At 45.5% G+C, this 25,381-nt stretch overlaps 2 protein-coding genes across 4 annotated transcripts in view; one reads left to right on the top strand and one right to left on the bottom strand.

Moving 5' to 3' along the window:
- Nucleotides 1-17,858, bottom strand: part of jph1a (junctophilin 1a) — a 29,453-nt gene extending 11,595 nt beyond the window's left edge. The window contains exons 1-2 of the mRNA XM_028968739.1: nt 17,361-17,858; nt 15,125-15,887 (exon numbers count right to left, since the gene is read on the bottom strand). Of these exons, the coding sequence (XP_028824572.1) occupies nt 15,125-15,887; nt 17,361-17,739 (1,142 nt within the window). The 5' untranslated portion in view covers nt 17,740-17,858. The remainder of the gene's footprint in view (nt 1-15,124; nt 15,888-17,360) is intronic.
- Nucleotides 17,859-19,528: 1,670 nt separating this feature from the next.
- On the top strand, nt 19,529-24,543 carry gdap1 (ganglioside induced differentiation associated protein 1). Of its 3 annotated transcripts, XM_028969588.1 has the most exons (7): nt 19,696-19,789; nt 19,871-19,909; nt 22,623-22,815; nt 23,086-23,259; nt 23,360-23,454; nt 23,551-23,665; nt 23,750-24,543. In XM_028969588.1, the coding sequence occupies exons 3-7, from the start codon at nt 22,710-22,712 to the stop codon at nt 24,100-24,102; spliced, it is 843 nt and encodes a 280-aa protein (XP_028825421.1). In that variant the 5' UTR covers nt 19,696-19,789; nt 19,871-19,909; nt 22,623-22,709; the 3' UTR covers nt 24,103-24,543. The 3 variants fall into 3 exon arrangements, with proteins under 3 accessions (XP_028825419.1, XP_028825420.1, XP_028825421.1); XM_028969586.1 differs by lacking the exons at nt 19,696-19,789; nt 19,871-19,909 and adding an exon at nt 19,529-19,653; XM_028969587.1 differs by having other exon boundaries at nt 19,666-19,909.
- Nucleotides 24,544-25,381: the final 838 nt, after the last annotated feature.

Here is a 25,381-nt window from a genome sequence, read left to right as displayed (position 1 = left end):
CTTGTAGGTGTGCTACAAGGACAGGCACACCTATCCTTGGCCCATTCCTCTTAGCAGCACCTCTCAAGCTCCATCAGGTTGACCAGGAAGCGTCAGTGAACAGCCATTTTAAGATCAATCGAATTCAGGTCTGGGCCCAGGCTGGACCACTCAAGGACATTAACAGGGTTCTCCTGAAGCATGTAGAATCAACAGTTTTTTTTTTTTTTTTTTTTTACAGGTGGACTCCAGTTAAGCTGCAGAAACATCTCAAGGATGATCAGGGGAATCAATTTTTAGCTTCAAGGCAAAGACTGTGAATACTTATGTACATCTACTTTCTCAGTTTTTTTATTCAAAACCTCAAGTAAACTTTTTTTTCAGGTTGTCATTATGGGCTGTTGTGTGTGGAATTCTGATGAAAAAAATAAATCTGTGAATAAATCTGTAACCTAACAAAATGTGGGTAAACAGATGGTAATTCTATGCTAATGGAATAATGCGATTATTTAAGTGATATTATTACATCATATTTTTACATCATTATACAGTACCAGTCAAAAGTTTGGATGCAGCTACTACTCCAAATTTTGAAACATATTTACTATTTTCTGTAGAAGGAGAAAGCAATGAAGCAATGAATAATATATTATACATTACACGTTTATTATTCCATAATCCTGTACAATGTACAATATACAAGACCTATAAATGAGAAGGTGTGTCCAAACTTTTAACTAGTCGTGTATATAGATCATGTGCCTCACTATTGTGCCTATTGTGCAATGCTTGTATGACAACAGCTTGAGATGTAATACTGTACATTTACTGCAATATGTTTCAGTAAAAGGGGTGGTTTACCGTCCAGCATATGTCTGTGTCCGGTTTACCCAGCTGTGGATGTGCTGTGAGCAATTTGTTTAAAACAACAGGGTGGAGTAATGATGCGCGCTGCTCTGCACAGTGTCTGGAGAGGGCGGGTCATGCGCCGCACACCGAAACGCCACCCCACCCCAACCCACCCCACCCCCTGCCACCCACCTTTACCACAATTCTGTCAAATCCAAATCCTGCTTTTACAAATGGACGGGAGGGGATCGGACAAAGAGCTTAATCCGGCCTGGATGCCTGGCCGCTGCCAGTAAAACAGATTCCACACAGCAAAAACAGCAGAGAGAGAGCATCTGATAACCAACCGCTGGATTCGCAACTTTATCCCCTTTACCAGACACTGTTCACCAAAACAAACAAGTCATGCAATATAGACAGAAATACAAAAATCAGTAGAGAACACAAAGTAGTTCAGTAAAATATAAAAACATCTCTAATATTTATATAATTATTCACAAAGTGAATGATTCTAAATGTTTCATTCCTGCGGAAAATAAGTTCATTTAAGTCTTTTGGGGCTTATGGCTCCATTGTGATAAACTAGCACAGGCGCGGTGCCCTCAGCATAGACAGATCTAGTACTAGTACTAATACTAGGTATCTATTATCAATATCTAGGTCAGCACAGCGCCCATGTCCAGCCCTCACTAATGAGGGCCTGAATAATTGAACTGTACCTTGGGTACGTGCTGTGGTCACAGCTCAGCATAGATAACATTAGCCAGGACGGCCGGACGAGAATCCACACCAAAGTGGTCTCTCACCGACAGGTGCAGAGGGCCAGGCTGCTTCACAAATCCACCGGAAGCCCCATGTCCACCCCCCTCTCCCAGAATGCCTTTGCATTCAGCCACAGAACGGTTTGTGTGCAGTGCATTAGGGACCGGGGACTTCTCTTTTCACTTCGCTCATCCCAGCAGAACTAATTACGCACAACACGGCACAAAAAATGGGCAAAATAAATGGCATGAAATGTGGAGGATTAAGGATGCACATATGTGCAGTGGCGTCTTGCCACCACTGGAAGCAGCGCTGGAACTAGGGCGCTTAGAACGGAAATGAACAGATCGCTTTTTTTTTGGTGTCCCAGTTAGCTTTGAGCCCTGGTTCAGGACCCATCAGGACAGGACGGACATTTGTATTTATGACTTCTTCAAAGCAATTGGACAAAGAATCTGACTGCTTTAATGACACACAGAAGGGTTGCAGAACCATTAAAATGCATGAGCCATATGCTTTGGGACAGCCGTGCTTGGACTGTCCAGAAATAAGACATCACTAGGGGCAAAAAGGGGGTTCCTGGCAGGCGTCATCTCTGAAAGAGCAGCTGAATATACTTAAAAGAACACCATCATTTTATTTTGGAACATCAAATCCAATAAAAATCATTCAATTTCTTTTGTGGCTGATGAATGATCATGCAAATGATTACTGCTTTATTTTCTGACCACCTGCCTAATATTGACAAGGGCTCCCTTTTGCAATCAATAGCCGAATAACCCGTCAATACATGGACTCCACTGGACCTATGAAGGTATGTTGTGGTATCTGGTACCGATCCGTCAGCAGCCGATCCTTTAAATCCTGTGAGTGGCAACCGGAGCCCCTCCTTCCACCGCTCCATGGTCCAATTCTGATACTCATTTGGCAGTGAACACGGATCTGATGCTGCATAACCCCATACAAAAACTGTGACACACTGTGGGGAAAACTGAAAAGTCCTGCCTGTTGCTGTGACCCAGTCATGTGGTCATCACAAATTATTCCTTGTTAAAAATCATTCAAATCCTTAAAAATGCCGATTTTTGTTCCATTTCAACTTCCAAGGACAAAACGTTCACTCGCTGTCTAATTTATCTCACACATTACAAGACAATCAATGTATTGAAAAAGTATAACTGGGCAGTGGTGGCCTAGCAGGTAAGTGCCACCGAGCAAAGCACCGTCCCCACACACTGCTCCCCTGGCGCCTGGCATGGCTTCCCACTGCTCACTCAGGGTGATGGTTAAAAGCAGAGGACACATTTCGTTGTGTCACCGTGTGCTGTGCTGCAAATGACAATGACTTCACTTTCACTATTGGATGGGGGAAAAAAATGGATGGAGACATTTACATTACATGTACAGCATTTCTCAGACGCCCTTATCCAGAGCAACTTACAATCAGTAGTTACAGGGACAGTCCCCCCTGGAGACACTCAGGGTTAAGTGTCTTGCTCAGGGACACAATGGTAGTAAGTGGGATTTGAACCTGGGTCTTCTGGTTCATCGGCGAGTGTCTAACCCACTAGGCCACTACCACCACATGACTTGGTAGATGCTTAACTAGTGATTCATAGGAATCGCTTCATTAGACAGATTTAAAATAGATTTGTCACTTATTTAAAGAAATGAAACTATTTGCACTTGGTTTTGCAGTCCAAATATGGGAAGCAACTTCAAATAGCACACAAAATAATAATAGTAGTAAAATAATACCCAATCAGCCGAATTCGCCTTTCTGGAAGACGGAATAAGTTTGTGCATGTGCCCCCCAGCCAGACTTCTGTGTATTTCAAACCACAGCAGTATGCACCTCTAATTTTACATGCCTCTTAAATTTCACCCCCCCCAAAAAGCGTGCAACCTCCATTCTATGGCCGATGAACCCCTCCTGAACCCTGTCACTCCCCGAGCTGCATGCCTATTTGTGGAATCTCTGCCACATATGCTAACATAGTTGGGCTGGCCGGCCCGGCAGCGGCTGGTGAACTGCACTGATAATGTCCTAAACATTAGACATGACCTTCACTGTCCAAGGGCCGTGAGGTGCAAAACCCTGCCGGTCGAAACAGCCGCCTGAGGTCCGGCTTCAGAAACTGTAACAGGACGCCATTATGGCTCCCTTCGCGTGCACCGGGACGCAGTCGTTTAGCTGGACAGCTGATAATTAATGGCGACCCATGCTTACGAAAGCAGTCCTGGTGGCTCATAATACTTCAAATAGCTCTGGCCACGGTGCACCCCGAGTCTAAAATACCTGCGGTAACAATGTGACAGTACGAAATCTATATACAGATAATATCAGAAAGACACACGCACCATTACAATAATTAGCAGCAGACCTAAAAGTAAGCCATCGCATAACAAAATTCTACACAATTAGCACATGGTTTTACATATCCTGTGTGCCTGCGTTTCTGCGATACTGGATCCAAGCCTGGTGATAATTTAGGATTTCTTATGTATGACTAATGGAGTTATAGCCTAGCAGAACCAACACCCAAATTATGTTGCAATTATTCATGCCCTATGTGTTATGTGGTGGTTTATTTAGCAGCAGAATAGCTGTTTATGGGTTGGTCTTCTCCTGCATGTGAGATTTCATTGTGTGACTTCCAGTGGATTTGCTTCAGTTTAAGCCTGGGAGTAAGGTCATGAACAACTTTACTGATGGAAATGCACTCATGTATTACTTTGGACAATAAGCCATTGAGAACGAAGGTCACTCGGGAGAGAAAAAGTATCTTTCAATCCGAAAAATTAACAAGCCAGACAATGATAAACCTTTTTTTAAAAAACATTCATTTAGTCCCAATGAAACTATAAATATCTTTAATTCAAGTGAGTCCTGTCCATGACTGACAAACACTCAAGATTGGGGTCAGTAGAAACAATATTGGAGTGGTGAGTGTGTGAAAAGTTGCTGTACTATTAATTCAATACATTTCATAATATCTACATAGTTCTCCGCATAACCATGAGTCCATGTCTTCTGAGTAGATCGCACAAAGGTAATACACACACACACATATATGTATATATATATTTGAAACCTTAACACAGACAGATGATTAGTTCTGAGAATTGTCATAAGCTCTGTTTAAGTGGAAGAGACCTCGAAAACAGACATTAGACATCTCTTTTTGATGTTCTTGCTTTGGCTGTACAGTGATTGTGTGTGTGTGTGGGTGTGTGTGTATCAGGACTGCCTTGATCACCGTTGTCATCATCATAAGCAGCGTCATGATATTCACAAGACCCATAAATGACTAGGTATGTCATTTGCAATCTTGTTGTATTATAAAATAGGCATGATGATATGCTTTTACCAGGACGCATCTTCGTAAGTGTTTATAGCTGACTCCGTGTTCTGTGTCTTGGATAAATATTCGCTGACGACTCAACTGAAGGAAGTAGGATGGAGGAGCGAGTTCGTTCCTGAGTGGCGTGCGCCGCATTTGTCAACGCGGTGCATGCTGGTGAGGCAAGTGCACAGCTGAGGGGGTTTAAAATAAAACCGTGGGGCCGAGGCCATCCGGGACCAGAGAAAAGCTGGAGCTGCGTGAATATGAAGTGCGGCGGGCTGCTCACTTTGGTACAGGAGAGGGCCGCCTGGCACAGGCTGCAGAGGCTTCAGCATCCCAGAGAGCAGTGTGACCTGGGTAACACTTTTTATTTAATATCTTTAAAAGTGACAAAACACGCTCAAATCTATTTTTGTACAAGGTATTGACAGTGCACATAAATATTAAGCACACCACTTGTGTAAGAATCGCTAGAGCGACAGTGCACTCCATGAAAACAAAACGATTGCTTTTTCATGCATTCGTACAATATACTCTTTTAACATAATCAATAACTTCAGTAAACTATATTTTCCAATGCAGAACATGGGGCCGAATTAAACATTCAAATATCTAGGGCACAAGCAGCCATCTCTGACAGACATATATCTTGAGGGGGCTATTTTTCTGATGCTGAATGTTCACCAATACGAATTAAAGTGTTGGTAATTGATCTACATGTTTGTTGTCTTCTTGTTTCCTCCAGGTGGATGTAAGCTTTGCATAAATTAATAAATGCAAGTCAAATACTCTAGTCACGGAATGTCCAGATGCATGTGTGATGGCCAAATTCCGTGGAGAAAAAGCATTCTGGTTGGAGCGCGTGTGACTTTCTGGGGTTGAGGAAACAGACGGAGCATGATAAAATGTGCTGTTTAGCTCGCAGCAACTTCCACTAATGCAGCAAATGAGAGCAGGCCTGACAAGATGACTAGAGCCATTGCCATGGCAACGCTCAACCGCTCGGGCAGGCGGTTCAACACATCATCTGGCTCGTGTTAACGGCCGACCCCACACACTCACACAGACATGAACACTCCATGAATACAAGCTCCAGCAGAATACCGCAGCAACCAGTCGTCGCACCGAATCATTATAGGCGACCAGTGCCGCCCCCAAACATGGCGGTTACCGCAAATTCCGCTGCTTTGTACATTTTTCTGTATTGGCAGACCACTCATACGTTATTACTGATGCTATGCAATCACAGTAAACAGAGTAAACATAAGGGCTGGGTAGAGTTTTTTTTATATTATTCCAGATTATGGCATCATTATTATTGAATTTATCCTAACTAGGAGGCTAAATGGACTACATTTTTCACATTTTGGCCAATTTCCCCATCTCAGAGCAGACAATTGTCGATATTTATCAATATAATAACCAGGAAAATCTCAATCTGAGCAAAATTGAACTAAATTGGTATTTCAATCTAACATATTATTTAAGTACATAAGAACAGAGATTGTGAATTAAACATATCAATAACATAAAATAACTATCATGTTATGTTTTATGTAACTGGTTAACTGTAAAAATGATAATAATATATGAATGATTATACAGATATAGTAACATGAAAATGGTACCTACTCAGTATGTACTATAAAGAAACAAAAACACACACAGAGACACATATTTCCTCCAGTGCAGCTTCTGAATTTAAATCCACACCATGCTCAAAGAAAGGTCACATTGCCTGGCAACAGATTGCACACTTGCAGTAGTTTTAATTACAGGGGTATCAACCCCTGACCCTCAACATACCGAACACTGCTGACAGCCAGGTAACAGACACTCATACCCCGCAAGGCTGAAAATGACAGGAAAATAAATTCATCTGCCCACCACTGACCCACCCTCCACACATAATACACAGCTGTGCACAAGCCCGCAAACAAATAAAAATAAAGTAAAATGATGAAGTATCTGTATTCAGGCCATGTTAGAAGTAATATGTTGAAGATGTTTTATTAATGTTGATGCAACTGTGTATTAACTGGGACGTCCCATATTTGGGCCTGTATTTTGACAATGACTATGACTATCACATTATTTACTCATACAACCCACGTCCACGAAGGTGATGCGACCGCTTACAAAGGTATGTTTCTACTTTGCACACTCTGCCAATAATGCAACATAATCATGCTGATATTTTATTCATTTTGTTAATACTGATGCACAACCCAGTGTGCCAAAAGCAAATTCACACAATTAATCATTAAACAAATCAGTATATAAAAAGCACTGATTTACACATATATTTTATATGTATTCTAAAAACATTCTATATACATTACTTTTAATGTCTTGTATGGAATACATTACTGAATCCATTTATGGCAATGCATAGTCATCACTATTTTGCCCAGCCCTGCCATTGCATGTGGACACAGTGGGGAAGGTGAATGGAGAACTAAAGAAGAATCAATGCACTTATTCAGTTCATTATTGGATTGAGTGATTGATCCTGGTAACAGAATAATGACATATTCTAGAAAATGATATGCAAGGGTTCAGCAAAAAAGATATTACAAAGACACAAAAGTAAATTCCCTCGTAATTTCTGTGCTAATTTGAAAGGATCGTTGCTGTCTGTAGGCCGTATTGTGACTCATCTTTCACTCATTAAAATGGGAACACGGCAACGTGCGAACATACAACGTTTGCAGAGAAATGTGCTAAACGCAGGACCTGTGACGTTGCATCTTGGCTGTTTGTGCATTTCAGATCTCCTGTATTCCCTGGGGAAGGCTGCGGTTTGCAAACCGGACGTTGAATGGGCAGTAATGTAGCATTAAAGTGACTAATAAGGTTTTGAGGATAGGTCAGCCAATGCAGAATCCCATTCACTGTAGAGGAAGCGAGCTGCCGACGTCTGACGGTGTAAAACGAGATGGACAGATGAGCGGCAAGTAAAACCTGTTGCCTTCTGCAGAGATATATAACCGGCAAGTGTAAAGTATCATATCCCATCAGTCTCTGAACCTGTGCCGAACAGAAATAAGGGTATGGAAAAAGACATGGTCATTAGGCTTCAGGCTTCCTGTTTCTGATGGATAAAGGCATGATTGATGAGACTCTGTTGTGTGTGACTCACCTGTCACGCAACACGCAGCGGGAATGTGGGATACTATGGAATATTACCTCCCACAATCGTCCTGACAGGCGTTCCCTCCAGCGCTCCTTCGGCTCATACAGGAAAATATATCAGTGCTGTCAGCCTGGGGCTGGGCCATAATTAGGCTCAAATCGCTCTTCTGAGTGACATGTCAGAATATGGACGTGGCGACTCAGCACAGTATCAGCTTCGGAACGGAGCCTGTAATAGCCACTTGCAATCGTTTTTTTTTTTTGTTTTTTTTAACCTCCCATCTTTTTTTCCCCACTTTCCAGCGCTTGACATCCAACATCTGTTTTCACCCCTCATGGGCTCATCTCTCCCTAAATCTCCCAGGCATGATTTCATCCCTGCGCCTCAACCCAATCCGCTCAGAGATTCTGACATCGAGTGACCCCAGACAGACTGGCACGACATGGACGTTAATGTGGCAGAAGGGCGAGCTGGCCGGGAGCACGGCCGGCAACATCCTGTGATGTGGAGGAGCTTGAAATGAAACGAAGGTGCTGCCAAATTCGCCTTCATGGATTAATGATTGTGAGAGTGGGAACGTACCATCCTCGGCCGCCCCCGCAGTCACTGCAATCTGAGAAAAGAAAAAACCTGCGTTCCTCCACGCTGAGGAAGAGTTCAATCGAGCCGGCTATGGCACACACAGCAGATCCATTTACATATACGACACTCGTCAGACGCCCTTATCTACAGTAGATTACAATCAGTAGTTACAGGGACAGTCCCCCCCCCGGAGACACGATGGTAGTAAGTGGGGTTTGAACCTGGGTCTTCTGGTTTATTGGCGAGTGTGTTACCCATTAGGCTCACATGTAAGCACATTTACATGTCTCTACATGAATATATCTGGATGGCTAGTACAGACATGCAAATAAAAGGAGTTTTCAGTGGTGTGCAGGGGTCAGCAAGTTCACATTGACCACACATTTCTAACTCCCTACACTGAAAGCTGTGCAGCTCTGTATGTCAATCTCTGTATGTCAGGTATCTGTGTTCAATAAATTCTGTATAGGAAGTTCTTGAGATGGGGGATGTGTGAACTGAGTCTTAATGCTACAAGTACACTTGCCAAAATCAACATTAGATCTCCATGCTGTCCATCTGTGAATCTGGACAGGGACAGTGCTGGCTGAATAGCAAGCTGTAATTCTTCCCTACTCCCCCGACAGTAGAAGAAGAACATGCCTTTTCTCCTGCTCACTACCACAAAAAAAAAAAATCCTGAAATCCTTCCTCATGTCGTAAAACATTTTTTTTTTACAATTATATTTATTCATGTGGCAGGAAAGACTAACATATAAGAGGTGCAGATCTGTGTAAAGCCGTAAAAAAATTCTTCACTGTAATGAAATGTGTTATTAACCAACCAACCAAATTTGATTGATTGATTGATTGATAATTGGTTTGGAAAAAGATGAAAAATGAGCAGTATTCTCCGCCTGGTAATGCTGGGGGTGGGTTCATTGACTGGGGGTGTGTCCATTGACGGCTTTATTTGGACCGATGCAACCATACATTAAATTGGACTTGGCTCAAACTAGCAGCCATCCTTGGGACAAGCTATTCTTGTATATAATGATAGCACAACTGTACATAACACCTAATAATAACTCACGCAGATGCTAATGTGCTCTAGGTTTTATAGTGAGAAAGTGTGGGGTCAAGCCAGTGCATCAGTAAGCCATGATTTCCATCTCGCCCCAAAAAATAAGTAAATAAACAAATAAATAATACAGTGAGTATGGAAAGTATTCAGCCTTCCTTTTCACTCATTGTTATATTGCAGAAATCAAGTTAATTTTTCTTCATTAATGTACACACAGCACCCCACATTTACAGAAAAACAGAGAATTGTTGACATTTTTGTAGATTAATTAACAAGGAAAAACTGAAATATCACTTGGTCCTAAGTATTCAGACCCTTTGCTGTGACACTCATATATTTAACTCTGGTGCTGTCTGTTTCTTCTGATCATCCTTGAGATGGTTCTACATTTGATTATACGGATTGGACTTGATTATGAAAGCCACTCCCCTGTCTATATAAGACCTTCCAGCTCACAATGCAGGTCAGAGCAAATGAGAATCTTGAGGTCAAAGGAACTGCCTGAAGAGCTCAGGCACAGATCAGGCCATAGTTACAAAAAAAAATCTGCTGCACTTAAGGTTCCCAAGAGCACAGTGGCTTCCATTATCCTTAAATGGAAGACATTTGGGATGACCAGAACCCTCCCAAGAGCTGGCCGTCCGGCCAAACTGAGCTATCTTGGTGAGAGCCCAACAATCACTGATGGCTGAGCTGCAGTCAGGAGATGGGAGAAAGTTGCAGATAGTCACCCATCACTGCAGCCCTCAACCAGTCGGGGCTTTATGGAAGAGTGGCCTGACGGAAGACTCTCCTCAGTGCAAGACATATTAATGCCCACATGAGACCAAGATAGAACTTTTTGGCCTTAATTCTAAGCGGTATGTGTGGAGAAAAACCAGGCACTGCTCGTCACCTGTCCAATACAGTCCCAACAGTGAAGCCTGGTGGTGGCAGCATCATGCTGTGGGGTGTTTTGCAGCTGCAAGGACATGGCAACTGGTTAGAATCGAAAGAAAAGGTAAATGCGGCCAAGTACAGGAATACCCTGGATGAAAACCTTCTCCAGAGGGCTCAGGACCTCAGACTGGGCCAAAGGTTTACCTTCCAACAAGACAAATGACCCTAAGAACACAGCTAAAATAATGAAGGAGTGGCTTGGCAACAACTCAGTGACTGTTCTTGAATGGCCCGGCCAGACCCCTGATTTAAACCCAATCGAGCATCTCAGATAGACCTAAAAATGGCTGTCCACCAACGTTTACCATCCAACCTGCCAGAACTGGAGAGGATCCCCAAATCTTACCAAAAAAGACTCATGGCTGTACAGCTCAAGACCTTCCTCTTAAAAGAATATTTAGATTAACTTGTAACCTTCTTATTGTCGAACTTGTGTACAGAATCTACAACAGAGTGAATAAAAAGATTGTATTCATAGTTGGGGGTCCTAGTGAACCAGAATTGATCCCTTTATCGATGGTAAATTGAAAGCACGTTGTAAGTCGCTCTGGATGAGGGCGTCTGCCAAATGCCTTAAATGTAAATGTAAATATATCAAAACACGCCTTCTACTAAATACTGAGCGAAGGGTCTGAATACTGAATGTGATATTTCAGTTTTTCTTTGCTCATAAATCTGCAAAAATGTCAACAATTCTGTGTTTTTCTTCAAGAATTTCCTTTACACAGCATCAAAACCTAGATGAAGACCAGATTTCTAGATATCTTTTCCACATAACAAATCAGATGTCATTTAGGACATTATTATGAAGTTATTCAAAGTGATCAGCTAGTACAAGTGGCACACCATTTTACCACGCTGTGCTGGGGGCAGCTGGTGGCGTGGGAGTGTGAGGGGAACGTGGCGTGGTACGGGCACAGCGAGCGTATACACGGCTGCATCACCATTCCCTTCCTCGTTCTCTCTCTCTCGCTCACTCGCGCTGCCCGTCTTTCTGAACTAGGGGCAGTGGTGGCCTAGCGGTTAAGGAAGCGGCCCCGTAATCAGAAGGTTGCCGGTTCGAATCCCGATCCGCCAAGGTACCACTGAGGTGCCACTGAGCAAAGCACCGTCCCCACACACTGCTCCCCGGGCGCCTGTCATGGCTGCCCACTGCTCACTCAGGGTGATGGGTTAAATGCAGAGGACAAATTTCACTGTGTGCACCGTGTGCTGTGCTGCTGTGTATCACATGTGACAATCACTTCACTGAAAAAAAAAAAGAACTGCGAGCTACATGGGCGCTCAGTTGGGCCACCGTATCAGCTGCCGGCGGGCCGTTTATTCCTGTCCGCCCCTGATAAGCCGACTCCCCCCTTGCCTTATTTAGTCAGTACGGTGGAGCGGTGCTGACGCGCCACATCTGCTGCGAGGGCGCGCCGGCACCATTCGAGCGCCGCGTTTTCCACTGGGTAAGGGGTTTGTCATGTGATCAGCACGCACCCTCCTTCACTGCCCAGTGTTTTTGGTGAATGGCTGACTTCAAAGGGGACAGGAAGAGAGGAACGAAACGAACAAAAGTGCTCTTCAGTTGTTAGGCCTTCATTGGAATTGGAAATTAGGCCCAGTAAAGATTTAATTTTGCCTAGCGTTTTAAAGGTTGGGTTTATGCTACGTTATTTAGTTAATGTAATAATAATAATGATTACAACAATACGTTTATTAATTTTTTATTGTTTTGGTTTATTTTATATTGTGACTTTCTTAAAACTTAAAAAAATGAATGTACAGGAAGTAAACCAGATTTCTAGATATTTAAAGACATTACAGATTTAGTAACTGAGACCTCACTGTTACAAATGAAGTACAGGCAGGTCAAAAAGGAGCATTAAAAAATGCACCGGCGTACACTGGGACTTGTCCTGAGCTGAACTGGTGATCCGGTTACACTTGACACCGAATACATAACCTTTCCTTTCAGACAGCGATCTTCGGCACGCTAGTTAACCTTTTACCGAAAGCCCTTCAGCAGCAGATTCTGCACAGCCCGGCCAAGGCCCTAACGCAAGGGGGCTCTATTTACGGCTCGGTGGCAGCGGGCACATAATGCGGCCACAGGTCAACGGGGGTTGGAGGGGTCGCCGCGTCGGTGCGTGAACAAGCACCGGTGGTGCCGGGTCTGAGGCGCAGGTGTTCGTTCTTAGTCAGCTGAAAGCTGATGCGTTTTGGGGCTTTAATTTCATGGCCGCCCGCTACTAATGGCCTGTGATGGGCCACTTGTAATGTCGTCTGTGGGGTCAGTTGCTGTGCGAGGTGTAACCGCAGAAGAGTGGCCACGCCCCGCCAGGGAGGAAAGCCAATAGAAACAAACACACACACACACACACACACACACACACACACAGTCAATCCATTCATAAACTGTAAAATCAAAAACTGTGTGCAGGGTAAAAGCTTTGTTAATGAAAATGGCCGTGGGTCGTGCTTTGTTCCAGCATGTCATGGGCGGGCATTTCTCCTCCTAAAATAGCCCACCGGCCACTTTGATCCTGTGGGGAAACGTGGGGCCCTGGCACCAGGGAGGCTGCACACTTCACACACTTCATGTTAACGCTGTTATCGATTGAGCAATCATCAGTGTGTGTGCGTGTGTGAGTGGGCTGGAGCCCACCACCCCCAAATCATTCATCCAGTGCTGAGAAATCCCACTCCTCACATTCGAGAGTGATTTAGATCACCGCTTCTCCGTCCTGCGTGGGTCCCACAGGTGGCCTGTGTTCTTTTACCCAGTGGAATATGCAGATTATGTGCATGCTGCTCTGATACATCCCTTTAAAACTGGTGATAATCACACATTTTACGTGCTAGTAGGGAAGGGTTGGCTCAACAGGACAAATACATCAATGTCATAATCCGGACCGGCAGGGGTGACTCCGGATCCGGAATCCGGACCGGAGTTTCATGTTTGTCCTGTGTAATGTTCCCTGATCGTGTTCACCTGGTGTATATTTATATAATTGTATAAAACTGTTCGTGTCTGTTCCCCTGTCTCGTGTGTAGTCTGTATTAAACCCCTGTCGCGTGAAATCGGGCGAATGCGTCCTCCTTCATCGCCATGTCCAGCCCACCCGTGACAATCAATTATTCTACACTGCATCATTAAATATATCTCAAAACATGAGCGATACATTCATTCATTCAGCCACAGCTGTGTAATTTCACCTATATACCGATATAACAGCCTAAATAATACTCATTATGAAATCACTTATTAGATGATCCATGAGATGATACATAACCACCAACCTGTCCAGCTACTGCAAATCATTACAGTGGAACATTATAATGATCTCATCTTTCCAAAAATAGACGAAAGCCTTTAAGAGGAGGCCTTGTTATCATCTTATCCGTACACAGACATGGTTATTACTATATTAAAATGTAATACCCCTAGTGATATTCCGAGGCAGACTAAGCTAATGCTTTCCATCATTTCTCTACCTCTGCACTGCCAGTGACCTCTGTAAAAAGTTCAGAGCGCAGACTGATGCACACACACTGTAACAGCAGGCTCCACAGTTTCCAGCGATTGTCTTGCGCTTTGTCATCCTCCTGCGTCGCTGCTCAGGTCGGGGGCTGTGGCCGGTGGATCCTCTGGCCGGTACCCTACTATCAACACTGTTGATTTTTTCATCGATTAATCGATTAATCAGACAACTCATACAACAATTTGTTTAAAAAACAAAACAAAGTAAACGGGGTCGGAGCAGTCGCGACGGCAGTTGACCTCACCGACGCCATCTTGGGTAAATCTATATGCTCATGAATGTAGATTTGTCCATCTGTTGCATTTATTATTACTACCTTTATTATTATTACTACCGGAAACACGTCACCTCCACAGTAGGCGGAAACACGTATACAACTTTGGTGAATTAAACGAAGAATTTTCCTTAAACATTTTTTGTAATTGAATTATTCGAATAATTCGATTACAAAAAATGTTCGAGGAAAATTCTTTGCCTGGAGGCTTTGTTTAATTCACCAAAAGTCGTATACGTGTTTCCGACTACTGTGGAGGTGACTCTTGCGGAGCTCCACCTCTTCGGAGTTTCTGCCTCTTCGGGACTGCTCCGAACCCGTTTACTTTGTTTTTGTTTTTTAAACAAGTTGTTGTATGAGTTATCCGATTAATTGATTAAAAAAATAATCGATAGTTGCAGCCCTACGATTCACACGCGTGGAGTGCCACTCGCCTCCAGAGTCGGGGCTCCTAAAATGTCCTGCCCGGGCTCCCGTCCGTTTGCAGCCGTACCTGGCACCGTCGAAGGCATCGGGCAGGTTCACTGAACATCTAGCAAGGGAGCTTGTCTAAAAACCGAGCGCCGCGCTGCCGGACGGGGAGGGACTTGAGGTGGAACTCGACCCGAAATTACGAAATAAAGCAAAAAAAAAAAAAACACGCACACACACCGACGTAAAGCTTACCTCGACGCCGCTATTTCCACTTTCGTCCTGGCAATAGCTGCCGCCCTTTGTGCCCCTTCCACGGCGCGGTCCACTTTCTCTTTGGTTTTGGGATTTTTAAGGGGAATTAGCTGCTTCCTTATTCCACGCACCAACACGTTGTTTTTGTACTTCCCTTCCTCCTTTGTTCCTTCGGGGAATGTAGTGCATCCGTAACCGTGGCGCTTGTTGTTGAGCCACTCGCCCTCGTACTTCATCCCGTTGGAGCGCTCGCTGACCCCGAAGCCGTTTCTCTTGTCGTTTTTCCACTCCCCCATGTAGGACTCGGTGGTGGTGGCGTCCACGTGGTCCTCGGCGGGCACGTACTCGTCGGTGCCCTCGCCGTCACCAAAGCTGATGGTGGAGTTGGCGTCGCTGGAGCTGATGCGGCTCATGGTGGCGTCGCTGCGCGCCGAACTGCGCTTGCTGGATATCGAGGTCTTGGAGTCGGACTTGCGCAGCTGCTTGAGGCTGCCAAAAAGCGAGCCCCTCCTGAACAGGCCCTTCTTCTTGCCGGTGACCACCTCGCTGTCGCTGTGAAAGTTCAGCACGAACCCCCCCCGCGTGCCCACCGGGGTGTCGGCCGAGGCGTCCTGGAGGACGGCGCCGTTGCTCTGCACGCTGCGCAGGGACGCCAGCGAGGTGCGGAGGGGCGAGTGGATGACGGTGGCCATGCCGTAGGGCACGCTCTGCCGCACGCCGTATCCGTGCCGCATCCCGCCCGTCCACTGGCCCTGGTAGGTGCCTTGGGGAGAAGAAGAAGCAACAGCGGTTACCCCGGGCGCTTCGACGCGTCTCAATCAGACTTAGGCCTCTGTGTTACGTCACTGTTGCCAGAGAGGTCGCGAGGTCACCGGCGCCTGTAATTGCTCTGCCCGGAACATATGGCTACCGCGAAAGGGGAAAAGCGGAAACGAAGAACAGAACCAGGTCAGGGGCCAGGCAGATTGCCTCTGGAACAGGATTCTAGGAAAAAAAATTATTACCTAAGCACTTAGTACACAGGACACAGAGGGAACGTATTCGTTTACATAACAAGGGTTATGCTCAATATATCTGTCATGGAATATATTGTTTTATTGTTTTTTTTAAAGTAGCCTTACTAGTCAATTATGTACATATGCAATAAATCGCACAGACAAAATAAATACATAAATAAACCCTTCAAATATCCTTTGAGCTTTTGCAAATCCTTTGCCAAAAGATGTTGCATCTGTGCACGTCAGCAACTGCTCGTGTAAAAGTGCAGGACGCACAGGGCAGTGGTGGAAGCGGCCCCGTAATCAGAAGGTTGCCGGTTCGAATCCCGTTCCGCTCAGGTGCCACTGAGCAAAACACCGTCCCCACACACTGCTCCCCGGGCGCCTGTCATGGCTGCCCACTGCTCACTCAGGGTGATGGTTAAAAGCAGAGGACAAATTTCACTGTGTGCACCGTGTGCTGTGCTGCTCTGTGTCACATGTGACAATCACTTCACTTCACAAAGTGTAAATGTGAACTGGGAATCTCCACCTCAGGAGCCTAAATGCGTCTATGTGGTGTGTTTCGTGTTACACGTGTCACGTTGTGTGACGCAAAAAAAATATATATAAAAAAATAAAACAAAAATGTATGTATGACTTCTTGCTTTGGGGGCTAACCCCCCCCCCCTAATCTATCTATCTATCTATCTATCTATCTATCTATCTATCTATCTATCTATCTATCTATCTATCTATCTATTATTTTACGTATTATTTATTTATTTGAACCGAACGCATCGGTTTACCGATGGGGAAGGAGAGGAGCGTCGCTATTGATAGGGGGAGCGTCAAAATCACCTCCGCGGGCCCAAAATAATCAGCGTCGACGCGGACGCGCGCACAACGCGCGTTCGCGCGTCCATTTCCACGCCGTGGCGCGCTTATGTAACGCCGCGCCACGCGTGAATAAAACTTCCGTGGTTTCCAGGCTGCGATCTCGCCCGATCGCGGGGCAGGGCTCGGAGCAGGAGGGACGTTTACTCCGGAAAAAAAAAAAGACCACCCCAACATCGGTGGTTAAAAGTGACTAAGTACGAGGCTCAGTATTAGCGGACGCGATGATGGATTCCACGCTGTCGCCACGCTGTGATTTGTGGACACCTCCGAGCGATGGGGCGCGTCAGGTGCGTTTGCGCGCGTGATAATTACGCGCGTAAATTATGATCACAAAAAAAAAAAAAAAAATGCGCGCTTACCGCCGTCCCCATAGGTCTCGATCCCGTAGCCGTCCTGGAGACCATTGCTCCACGTCCCGTCGTATCTGGCGGGCGTGTTGTTGCTCTGGCGAACTCCGTATCGCCCCTTGAACCCGTGACTCCACTCCCCGCGGTAGATCCACTTTCCCTTGGTCTCCACGCCCAGCCCGTGCCGCTTGCCCTGCGCCCAGTAGCCCTGGTAGGTGTTCCCGCTGGGCCAGGTGTAGACCCCGACTACCTCGAAGCCGTTCGACCAGGACCCGGCGTATTCGCCTTGGCCCTTGGGTCCGGTGCAGATGCCGTGTCCGTGGGCTTTCCCGTTCTCCCAGCCCCCGCAGTAAGTTCCTCCATCGTCGAAGTCGAACCGTCCGCCCGTCATTCAGAACCGGGAGCGAATGGAGCGATCGCCGCGCAGTGCCCGAGGTCTAACGGATGCTGATCTCCAGGACCAAAGACGGATAAAGACGGAGTCGCTGGACGACTTCGGGGAAAAATGAACGGAACGCGCGCGCGCGCGCAAAAAAAAAAAAAAAAAAAAAAAAAAAAAAAAAAAACGCAGGTCGGCGGGCGGGCGACGTGAATGGAGAAGCCCGGTGCGCCGTTACCGGAGCCGCGCGCTCAAGCGGTGCCGTCCGACTCCCCCCCCTCTCTCGCGCGCGCACTGCCGCTCGCCAGCGAGCCGCGCAGGAACCACGCCGCCGACCGGCGCGTCACCGGCGGCGCGGCGCCGCCCCCGAGCCGAGCCGAGCCGAGCCGAGCCGAGCCGAGCCGAGCCGTGCCGAGCCGGACACGTGGGTCGCGTCCGGAAACACAACAAGGCGGAGAGAGAAGCGTGGAGAGACATTTACACACGGCCACATGTCACCTGGAATCTGGGGGACATAGCCACGCCCACGTGTGACATCTGAGTGAAAGGTGTGTGTGTGTGTGTGTGTGTGTGTGTGTGTGTGTGCATAAATGCAGTCTCAGTCAGATGATGGAATATTTAGAACACGTTTCTGCATGACAGCAGGCAATAAGAGGATCGATTGCAAAAGATGGAGAGCGACAAGAGATGAACAGCGCCACCCGGTGGCGGATCCGAACACTGTGGCACAGTCCAGCAGACGCAAGGTGTTGGGTGGGGGGGTGTGTTAATAAAAGCGTGTTTTTATGTATGACTAAAGGAAACGTCTTTTCCCCCTGAGTATGCTAAATAACATAATAGATGAAAATGAGTGTGACTTTACTACAAGACAGGTAACGAATATATGGCAAACATTTTATAAAAAACAAGTTTTCAACTTCTTAACATTAAGAAAGTGTGGATAATTATAATAATATATGATTTTAATGTATATTTGAAGCCGTGGAAGGTTTGAGAGACTCTTGCTTTAACCCTCTTTATTAGTTATAGGAGATAGAACCTTGTTGAACTTTTTTGAGATTTGATACAGATTCGTGCTAAGCATCATGCCACGAACAGGTTTTTTTTTGTTGTTTTTTTTCATGATAACGTTTAACCAACTTAAGCCTAATGTTCTGCTCTAGCAAGTGAATGCAGTTTCCGCACCCTTCTCCCCAGCAATTTACGCCCCCAAAATACACACCTTTTACAATTTGATACGCTAATACCTGAGGATGACACATGACACGATTTTTAACCCTAATAGCATTAGCAAAATGGTGCACATGCATGTACAAAATGGTGTAATGCATGTACAGTAATGGTGTAATGCATGTACAGTAATGGTGCACATGCATGTACAAAAACACACAACGTTAAACCTTTATATTGCATTGTGGAGGTCGAACATCAGTTATTAGCTGTTCATTAGAATTTATGACGACAATAAAATAATTAATGCCGCCAATAATGTAGGGGCAGTGGTGGCCTAGCGGTTAAGGAAGCGGCCCCGTAATCAGAAGGTTGCCGGTTCGAATCCACTGAGCAAAGCACCGTCCCCACACACTGCTCCCCGGGCGCCTGTCACGGCTGCCCACTGCTCACTCAGGGTGGTGGGTTAAATGCAGAGGACAAATTTCACTGTGTGCACCGTGTGCTGTGCCGCTGTGTATCACACGTGACAATCACTTCACTTTCAGACGGGAACTTTTAAAGTGATTATCACGACGCGTTTTAACATTAAAAGCCGCGCTCTGCTCCTGAACGCGTGGGGTGTAGGGGGGGGACTCCACGGACAAGATGGCGGCCGAGGGCGTCGCAGAGCCGCAGGACGGGACCGAAATCCGCGGCGCCGGGCTCGGCAAGCTGGTGCTTTATCACTGGACCCAGTCGTTCAGCTCGCAGAAGGTGAGCCGGGTTCGGGTGTTCAGCACCGCGGCCGCGGACAGCTCCGGCGGTGACGTCATTACTGGGACAGGACGCGTCTTTATTGTTCCGTTTAAATGCTCCCGTTGTACGACGCGGGGATGAAAACTGAACGGAGGTGAGATAAAGCACTGGAGCATGAACAAGATACGGTGTGGGGTTTTTTTTTTACGCTATTATTTATTCCCCGCGTCGTAAGACCACAGTCCCACACCGCCAGGATGCATTAGGGCGCACGGTGAGTACGGGTCTTACGAGGGTTCTCCACGATACGATACATGACACAATTTCCAATTTTATAAATCATAATTGAACCCCAGGTCACGACATTTAACGCTGATACTGGATGCTGTATGTGTGTGATGGGCCGGGCCAGCACCAGCTGCATATACGTCAGACATAAACCTAGAAAAGGCATTACAGCGTCAATATTTACACTCACTGTTAGTGGGACGAATGGCCTTCGTGATGGGGAGAGAAGATACGAACACGTAGCGGAGTAGCTCAGAGTGGCTTTTTACTAGCCGGCACCTTTAGATCCTGATACACCACCCTCTGGAAAGCTCTGCAGAGGGTGGTGAAAACAGCCCAGAGGATCACAGGCACACCACTACCAGCAATAACGGACATTTACACCACACGCTGTCTCAGGAAAACAAAGAGCATCCTGAAGGACCCCAGCCACCCCGCACTGTCACTTTTTACTTTCCTGCCATCAGGCAAGAGACTCAGGACAATTCACACACGCACATCACGATTCAGGAACAGTTTCTACCCCAGTGCCATCAGGCTATACAACACATAGTATGCACTGCACTTAAATTACACACAATCACTTTGCACAATCACTATGCAACTTTTATATATTCACCCTTCTGTGACTTATTATTTATTGCTGCTGCACTTTGCCTTCTATGTCTTCTATGTATCGTGTCTTCTATGTATCATGTTCTATGTTCTGTCTACGTGGGAGAGGTTTTCAAGTAAGAATTTCATTGTGCTCTGTACGCTGTACTTTGCACATATGACAATAAACTTCAACCTCAACCTCAACCTCACCCGACTACCAGACATTCCATAAGAGCAGCCGGGTTCTCACTAGTCAGTAAGTAAAAAAAAAAAAAAAAGTTGAAGTTGAAGTTCAGCTTTGTTGTCGTTTCGGTACGTAGTGAAATGAAATTACATTTCCCCAGAACCTGGTGCTACATGCAACATTTGAACGATTAGACAAATTTATATACTGACATGCGACACCGACAAACTGGGCTACATAAGGTGCAAACAAGGGACATGGGCAGTGCAAGGATAACATTTAACAACAATGAGACAGACAGTGCGAAGTAAAATAGTGAAGATATTGCTGTGCAAAATGGAACAGTGCATGAATAGGTGATATTACAGATAGATAATCATGCAGTATAACTGAGGTAGTGTGTGTGTGCGTGTGTGTGTGTGTGTAAGGGTGTTGGTCCAGAGGGGCGAGTCCCTGAGTGTTCAGGTGTCTGATGGCTTGTGGGATGAAGCTGTTGCAGAGTCTGGCAGTGAGGGCCCCAGTGCTTCGGTACCTTTTTCCAGAGGGCAGGAGGGTGAAGAGTCCATGTGAAGGATGTGTAGAGTCCTTCACGATGCTGGTGTATTTCCTGATGCAGCGTGTGTTGTAAATGTCCGTTATGGATGGAAGACAGACTTCGATGATCTTCTCAGCTTCTGAACCTCCTCTCCGTACGCTGACTCATCGTTTTTGCTGATGAGACCCTCCACAGTCATGTCATCGGCATGTCATCAGTATGATGTCTCCCAGTCAGGAAGTCCAAGATCCAGTTGCAGAGGGAGGTGTTCAGGCCCAGCAGGTGCTGAGGAATGATGGTGTTGAATGATGAACTGAAGTCTATGAACAGCATTCGTGCGTATGTGTCCTTATTGTCCAGGTGGCTGAGGGCCACATGCAGGGTGGTGGCCATGGCATTGTCCGTGGAGCATTTCGATAGGTCAATTGCAGTGGATCCAGGGCCCTCCACTTTATCATGATGGGTGTAAGTGCAGCAGGATGGTAGTCATTGAGACACGACACGGAAGGCACGGGCACAATTGTGGTGGGCTTGAGACACCTTGGATCAACGGCGGTGCTCAGATGTTGAAGATGTCGGAACATCTGCCAGCTGGTCTGCACATTCTCTGAGCATCTTCCAGGGATGTTTCTGGTCCAGCAGCCTTTTGTGAGTTAATCTGCAAAGGGTTTTCCTCACATCCGCCGTGGTTAGACACAGCTTCTGGTTTGGGTGTGTTGTACTGTTGACTTTGTACAGTTTTGAACCTAAATTTGACCCCAGCTATATACAAAAGACATGCACTACCATTCAAAAGATCATTAAAATGTCCTGTTTTAGGAAGAAAACAATTGTTTGGGGCATTAAAAAGATGTCAAATAGGTAAAAACGCCAACATCATTGTTGTTGGTGTTGTAAATGACTCTGGTAGCTGTAAATGTCTGTTAATGATGGAATATCTGCATACATGCATTGAGGAACTTTATCAGCAACAATCAGTCTTGAATTTCAATTGAATGCGGTGTCCACTAAAGCAAGTTTATCAATTTAAAAGCGTCATTCATTATAATAAAACCTTTTTAATGAACTTAGTACAAGTGAAAACTGTTGAGATTAAATAAGAAACGAAACTAGCCAAATTCATACTAGTACGGTATCTGGTACATCGGCCTATGTGATTTTTTTGTCCATTTTTGTGAGTTCCTATTTATTTTTAAAATTTTTACATTTTATTTTTTTTCCCAAATTTCTTTTGAACTTTTTAAATTTAGTATTAAATCACACTGCATGAAATCCATGAAGACTGCTGGTTAGGAATACGATGGCTTAGCAGGTGCTCATGACAAGGTGGTGGGTCACCAGCCTACTGGGACAATAGTCACCCGTTTCATGTCCGATTTGCAGGTGAGGCTGGCTGTCGCAGAGAAGGGCCTGCGCTGCGACGAATACGACGTGAGCCTGCCTCTGAGTGAGCACAACGAGCCCTGGTTCATGAAGCTTAACCCTGCAGGGGAGGTGCCTGTCCTGGTCCACGGTGACAGCGTCATCTGCGACCCGACCCAAATCATGGACTACCTGGAGCAGAACTTCAGAGATGGCAAGTTGGAGTGTTACAAATAAGCAGAGCTTCATGTTTGTGTTGAGTTTCAGTTCAATATTTCAGTTGTCCTGGTCTTTTTGTCGTTTGTGGTTGTTTTGTTGACATTTTTTTTTTTTTTTTTGTGTACATAAAGCCATTTTAAGTTTAGCATGCCCGCTGCAAAGCTTTGACTGAGATCTGGTAAGCACTGTTCCATGCAATGCTGGTTCAAATTGCTTTTAGAATGAATCCATTTGTTAACACAAAAATGAACATGTTTCTAATTAGAGGGCACGCCGAAATTGATCCCGGATGAGGGCAGCATGTACTACCACAGGGTGCAACACTACCGGGAGCTGCTGGACTCTCTGCAGATGGACGCGTACACCCACGGCTGCATTCTTCACCCGGAGATCACTGTCGACTCCCACATACCAGCGTACGCAACCACTCGAATCCGCGGTAGGCAACCGCATGAGTGATCGTGCGTTAGTCACGTTTGTTTGCCGAGCCATAAGCACGATGAAAAAATTGGAGCCCACCTTGTCATTTCCTGTCTCAGCTCAGATAGGAAATACCGAATCTGAGCTGAAAAAGCTGGCTGAAGAGAATCCGGAGCTTAAAGATGCTTACATTTCAAAGCAGAGGCGCTTGAAGGTAGGTAACATCTCATCCTCCCACTCATACACTGTCTAGTTGTTTGTCCTATTGTGCATAATTGTACCTGATTATAATCCCACAATCCCATTTCAGTCCAAGTTACTTGATCATGACAACATGAAATACTTGAAGAAGCTCCTAGATGAACTGGAGAATGTCATGGACCAGGTGGAAACTGAGCTCCAAAGGAGAGTGGAAGAGACTCCAGGTACAGAGTTCCCCCCGTTCTCTTCCTGTCTTCCCCCGTATATCTGACACGCGCCTTGACCTGTGTTTTCATTTAACTCCTAAGAGGAGGGCAGCCAGTCCTGGCTGTGCGGGGAATTCTTCAGCATGGCTGACGTGTCTCTGGCCGTGACCCTGCACCGGCTTAAGTTTCTGGGTCTCTCCCGGAGGTACTGGGGCAACGGCAGGCGGGTGAACGTTGAGACCTACTATGCTCGTGTCCTTGAGCGCCCGGCCTTTAAGAGAGTTCTGGGTCTCGTCAACAACATCCTGATATCTGCTGTGCTGCCCACTGCCTTTCGAGTTGCAAAAAAGAGAGCGCCTTCTTTTCTGGGCACCACGTTAGTCATTGGGATTTTGGGCGGGGCTACGTATCTGGCGTTCCACTATTTCAAAAAGAGACTTACCTTTACGAGTTGAGATCCTGGACACATTGAGCCATGGGCTATTCTGAACCTTTGTGGCTCTGTTGACATTCCATAAAATCTAAATAGAAAGAGACAAAGTCTCACAATACCTCCAGAGTCCATTTATTAATATGCAAATGATCGTTCAAATATGGGTGTAGTTTTAGGATGGAGAGAGAACGTGACTTTATAATGCTACGCAACCACCTAATGGCAAAAGGCATCAGTTTATTGGCTAATGGCAACACAAGTTTCATCACAAGTCATATATCCAGCATGGCTGCTGCACCAGTTTGTGTACATCGCTTCACTGGCAAGAAGCTCATTTACAGATGCCACAGAACCACGTTACGAATCAAAGTGCTGTAATTAGTTTCATGGACATTTGACATTACTGTAATTGTCACAGTCTATGTACAAAACTGAAACAAATAAACTGGAAGAATAACTAATGGTTATTTGCAGAATTCATTTTGTTGGAAAATACGTTTTGCTGAGTTTAGTTTAAAACACATATGTCAAAGTCAAGGACCGCGAGAGGGGTTTTTCTGGCCCCCGGGATTATATAAATGTATTATTAGAACTGGCCCGCAGGTCACTGCACGCCAGCAGCATCCAGGTACTTTACACACACCAACGCACTACATTTCCCACAATTCAACGGTGGTGCTCCGAGCGGGAGGCCACTTCCTTTCATTATTCATCAGCGGGCATTAGCATCACTTCAAAAGTCAACTTTCAGAGAGCCTTCCCTGCTGCCAACTACCTCACTTGTCACTTTGTCACTTTAAACTTACCTCTGTTGCACTACATGGTTTTGCACTCTCCACCATGTGCCCTTATTTGTATATGGTGTTTTTAAAATTGTATATTGAGTTTTTTTTTAATTGTATTTATACCTTTGTATTCAATGTTACTGTTTTGTATTTAATGTTACTTGTATGGGTCTGAGAGTAACGTAATTTCAATTCTCTGCATGTCCTGTACATGTGGCAGAATTGACAATAAAGCTGACTTTGACTTTGACTTAAAAAATGGCAAAACGGAAGGTGGACACTGAGAACTGGACATTTAAAACAAGGTGGGAGTCGGAGTACATGTTCACGGAGGTAGCTGTCTTTTGTGTGGAGAAAGTGTGGCGGTGAGGAAAGATTTTAATCTGAGACGGCATCTTAAGACAAAACACACGGACAAAGACAAGGATATGGACATAAAGCTTTTTTAAATTTTACTGACAGAGCCATAAGAATTTATTTATTCGATCATATAGTAATACATTTTTAGGGTTTCAG

Source organism: Denticeps clupeoides, chromosome 2, assembly GCF_900700375.1.
Source record: "Denticeps clupeoides chromosome 2, fDenClu1.1, whole genome shotgun sequence".
NCBI classification, from domain to species: Eukaryota; Metazoa; Chordata; class Actinopteri; order Clupeiformes; family Denticipitidae; genus Denticeps; species Denticeps clupeoides.
Note: the sequence above shows the minus strand (reverse complement) of the source record. Positions and strands in the feature narration are given on the sequence as shown.

Bases quoted from the DNA above. Each gene is read 5' to 3' on its own strand.
- gdap1 (XM_028969586.1), top strand. From the start codon at position 19,546: ATGGCGGCCGAGGGCGTCGCAGAGCCGCAGGACGGGACCGAAATCCGC. The intron at 23,260-23,359 runs GTAGGCAACCGC...TTCCTGTCTCAG, and splicing joins CGCAACCACTCGAATCCGCG to CTCAGATAGGAAATACCGAA. The intron at 23,455-23,550 runs GTAGGTAACATC...ATCCCATTTCAG, and splicing joins CAAAGCAGAGGCGCTTGAAG to TCCAAGTTACTTGATCATGA.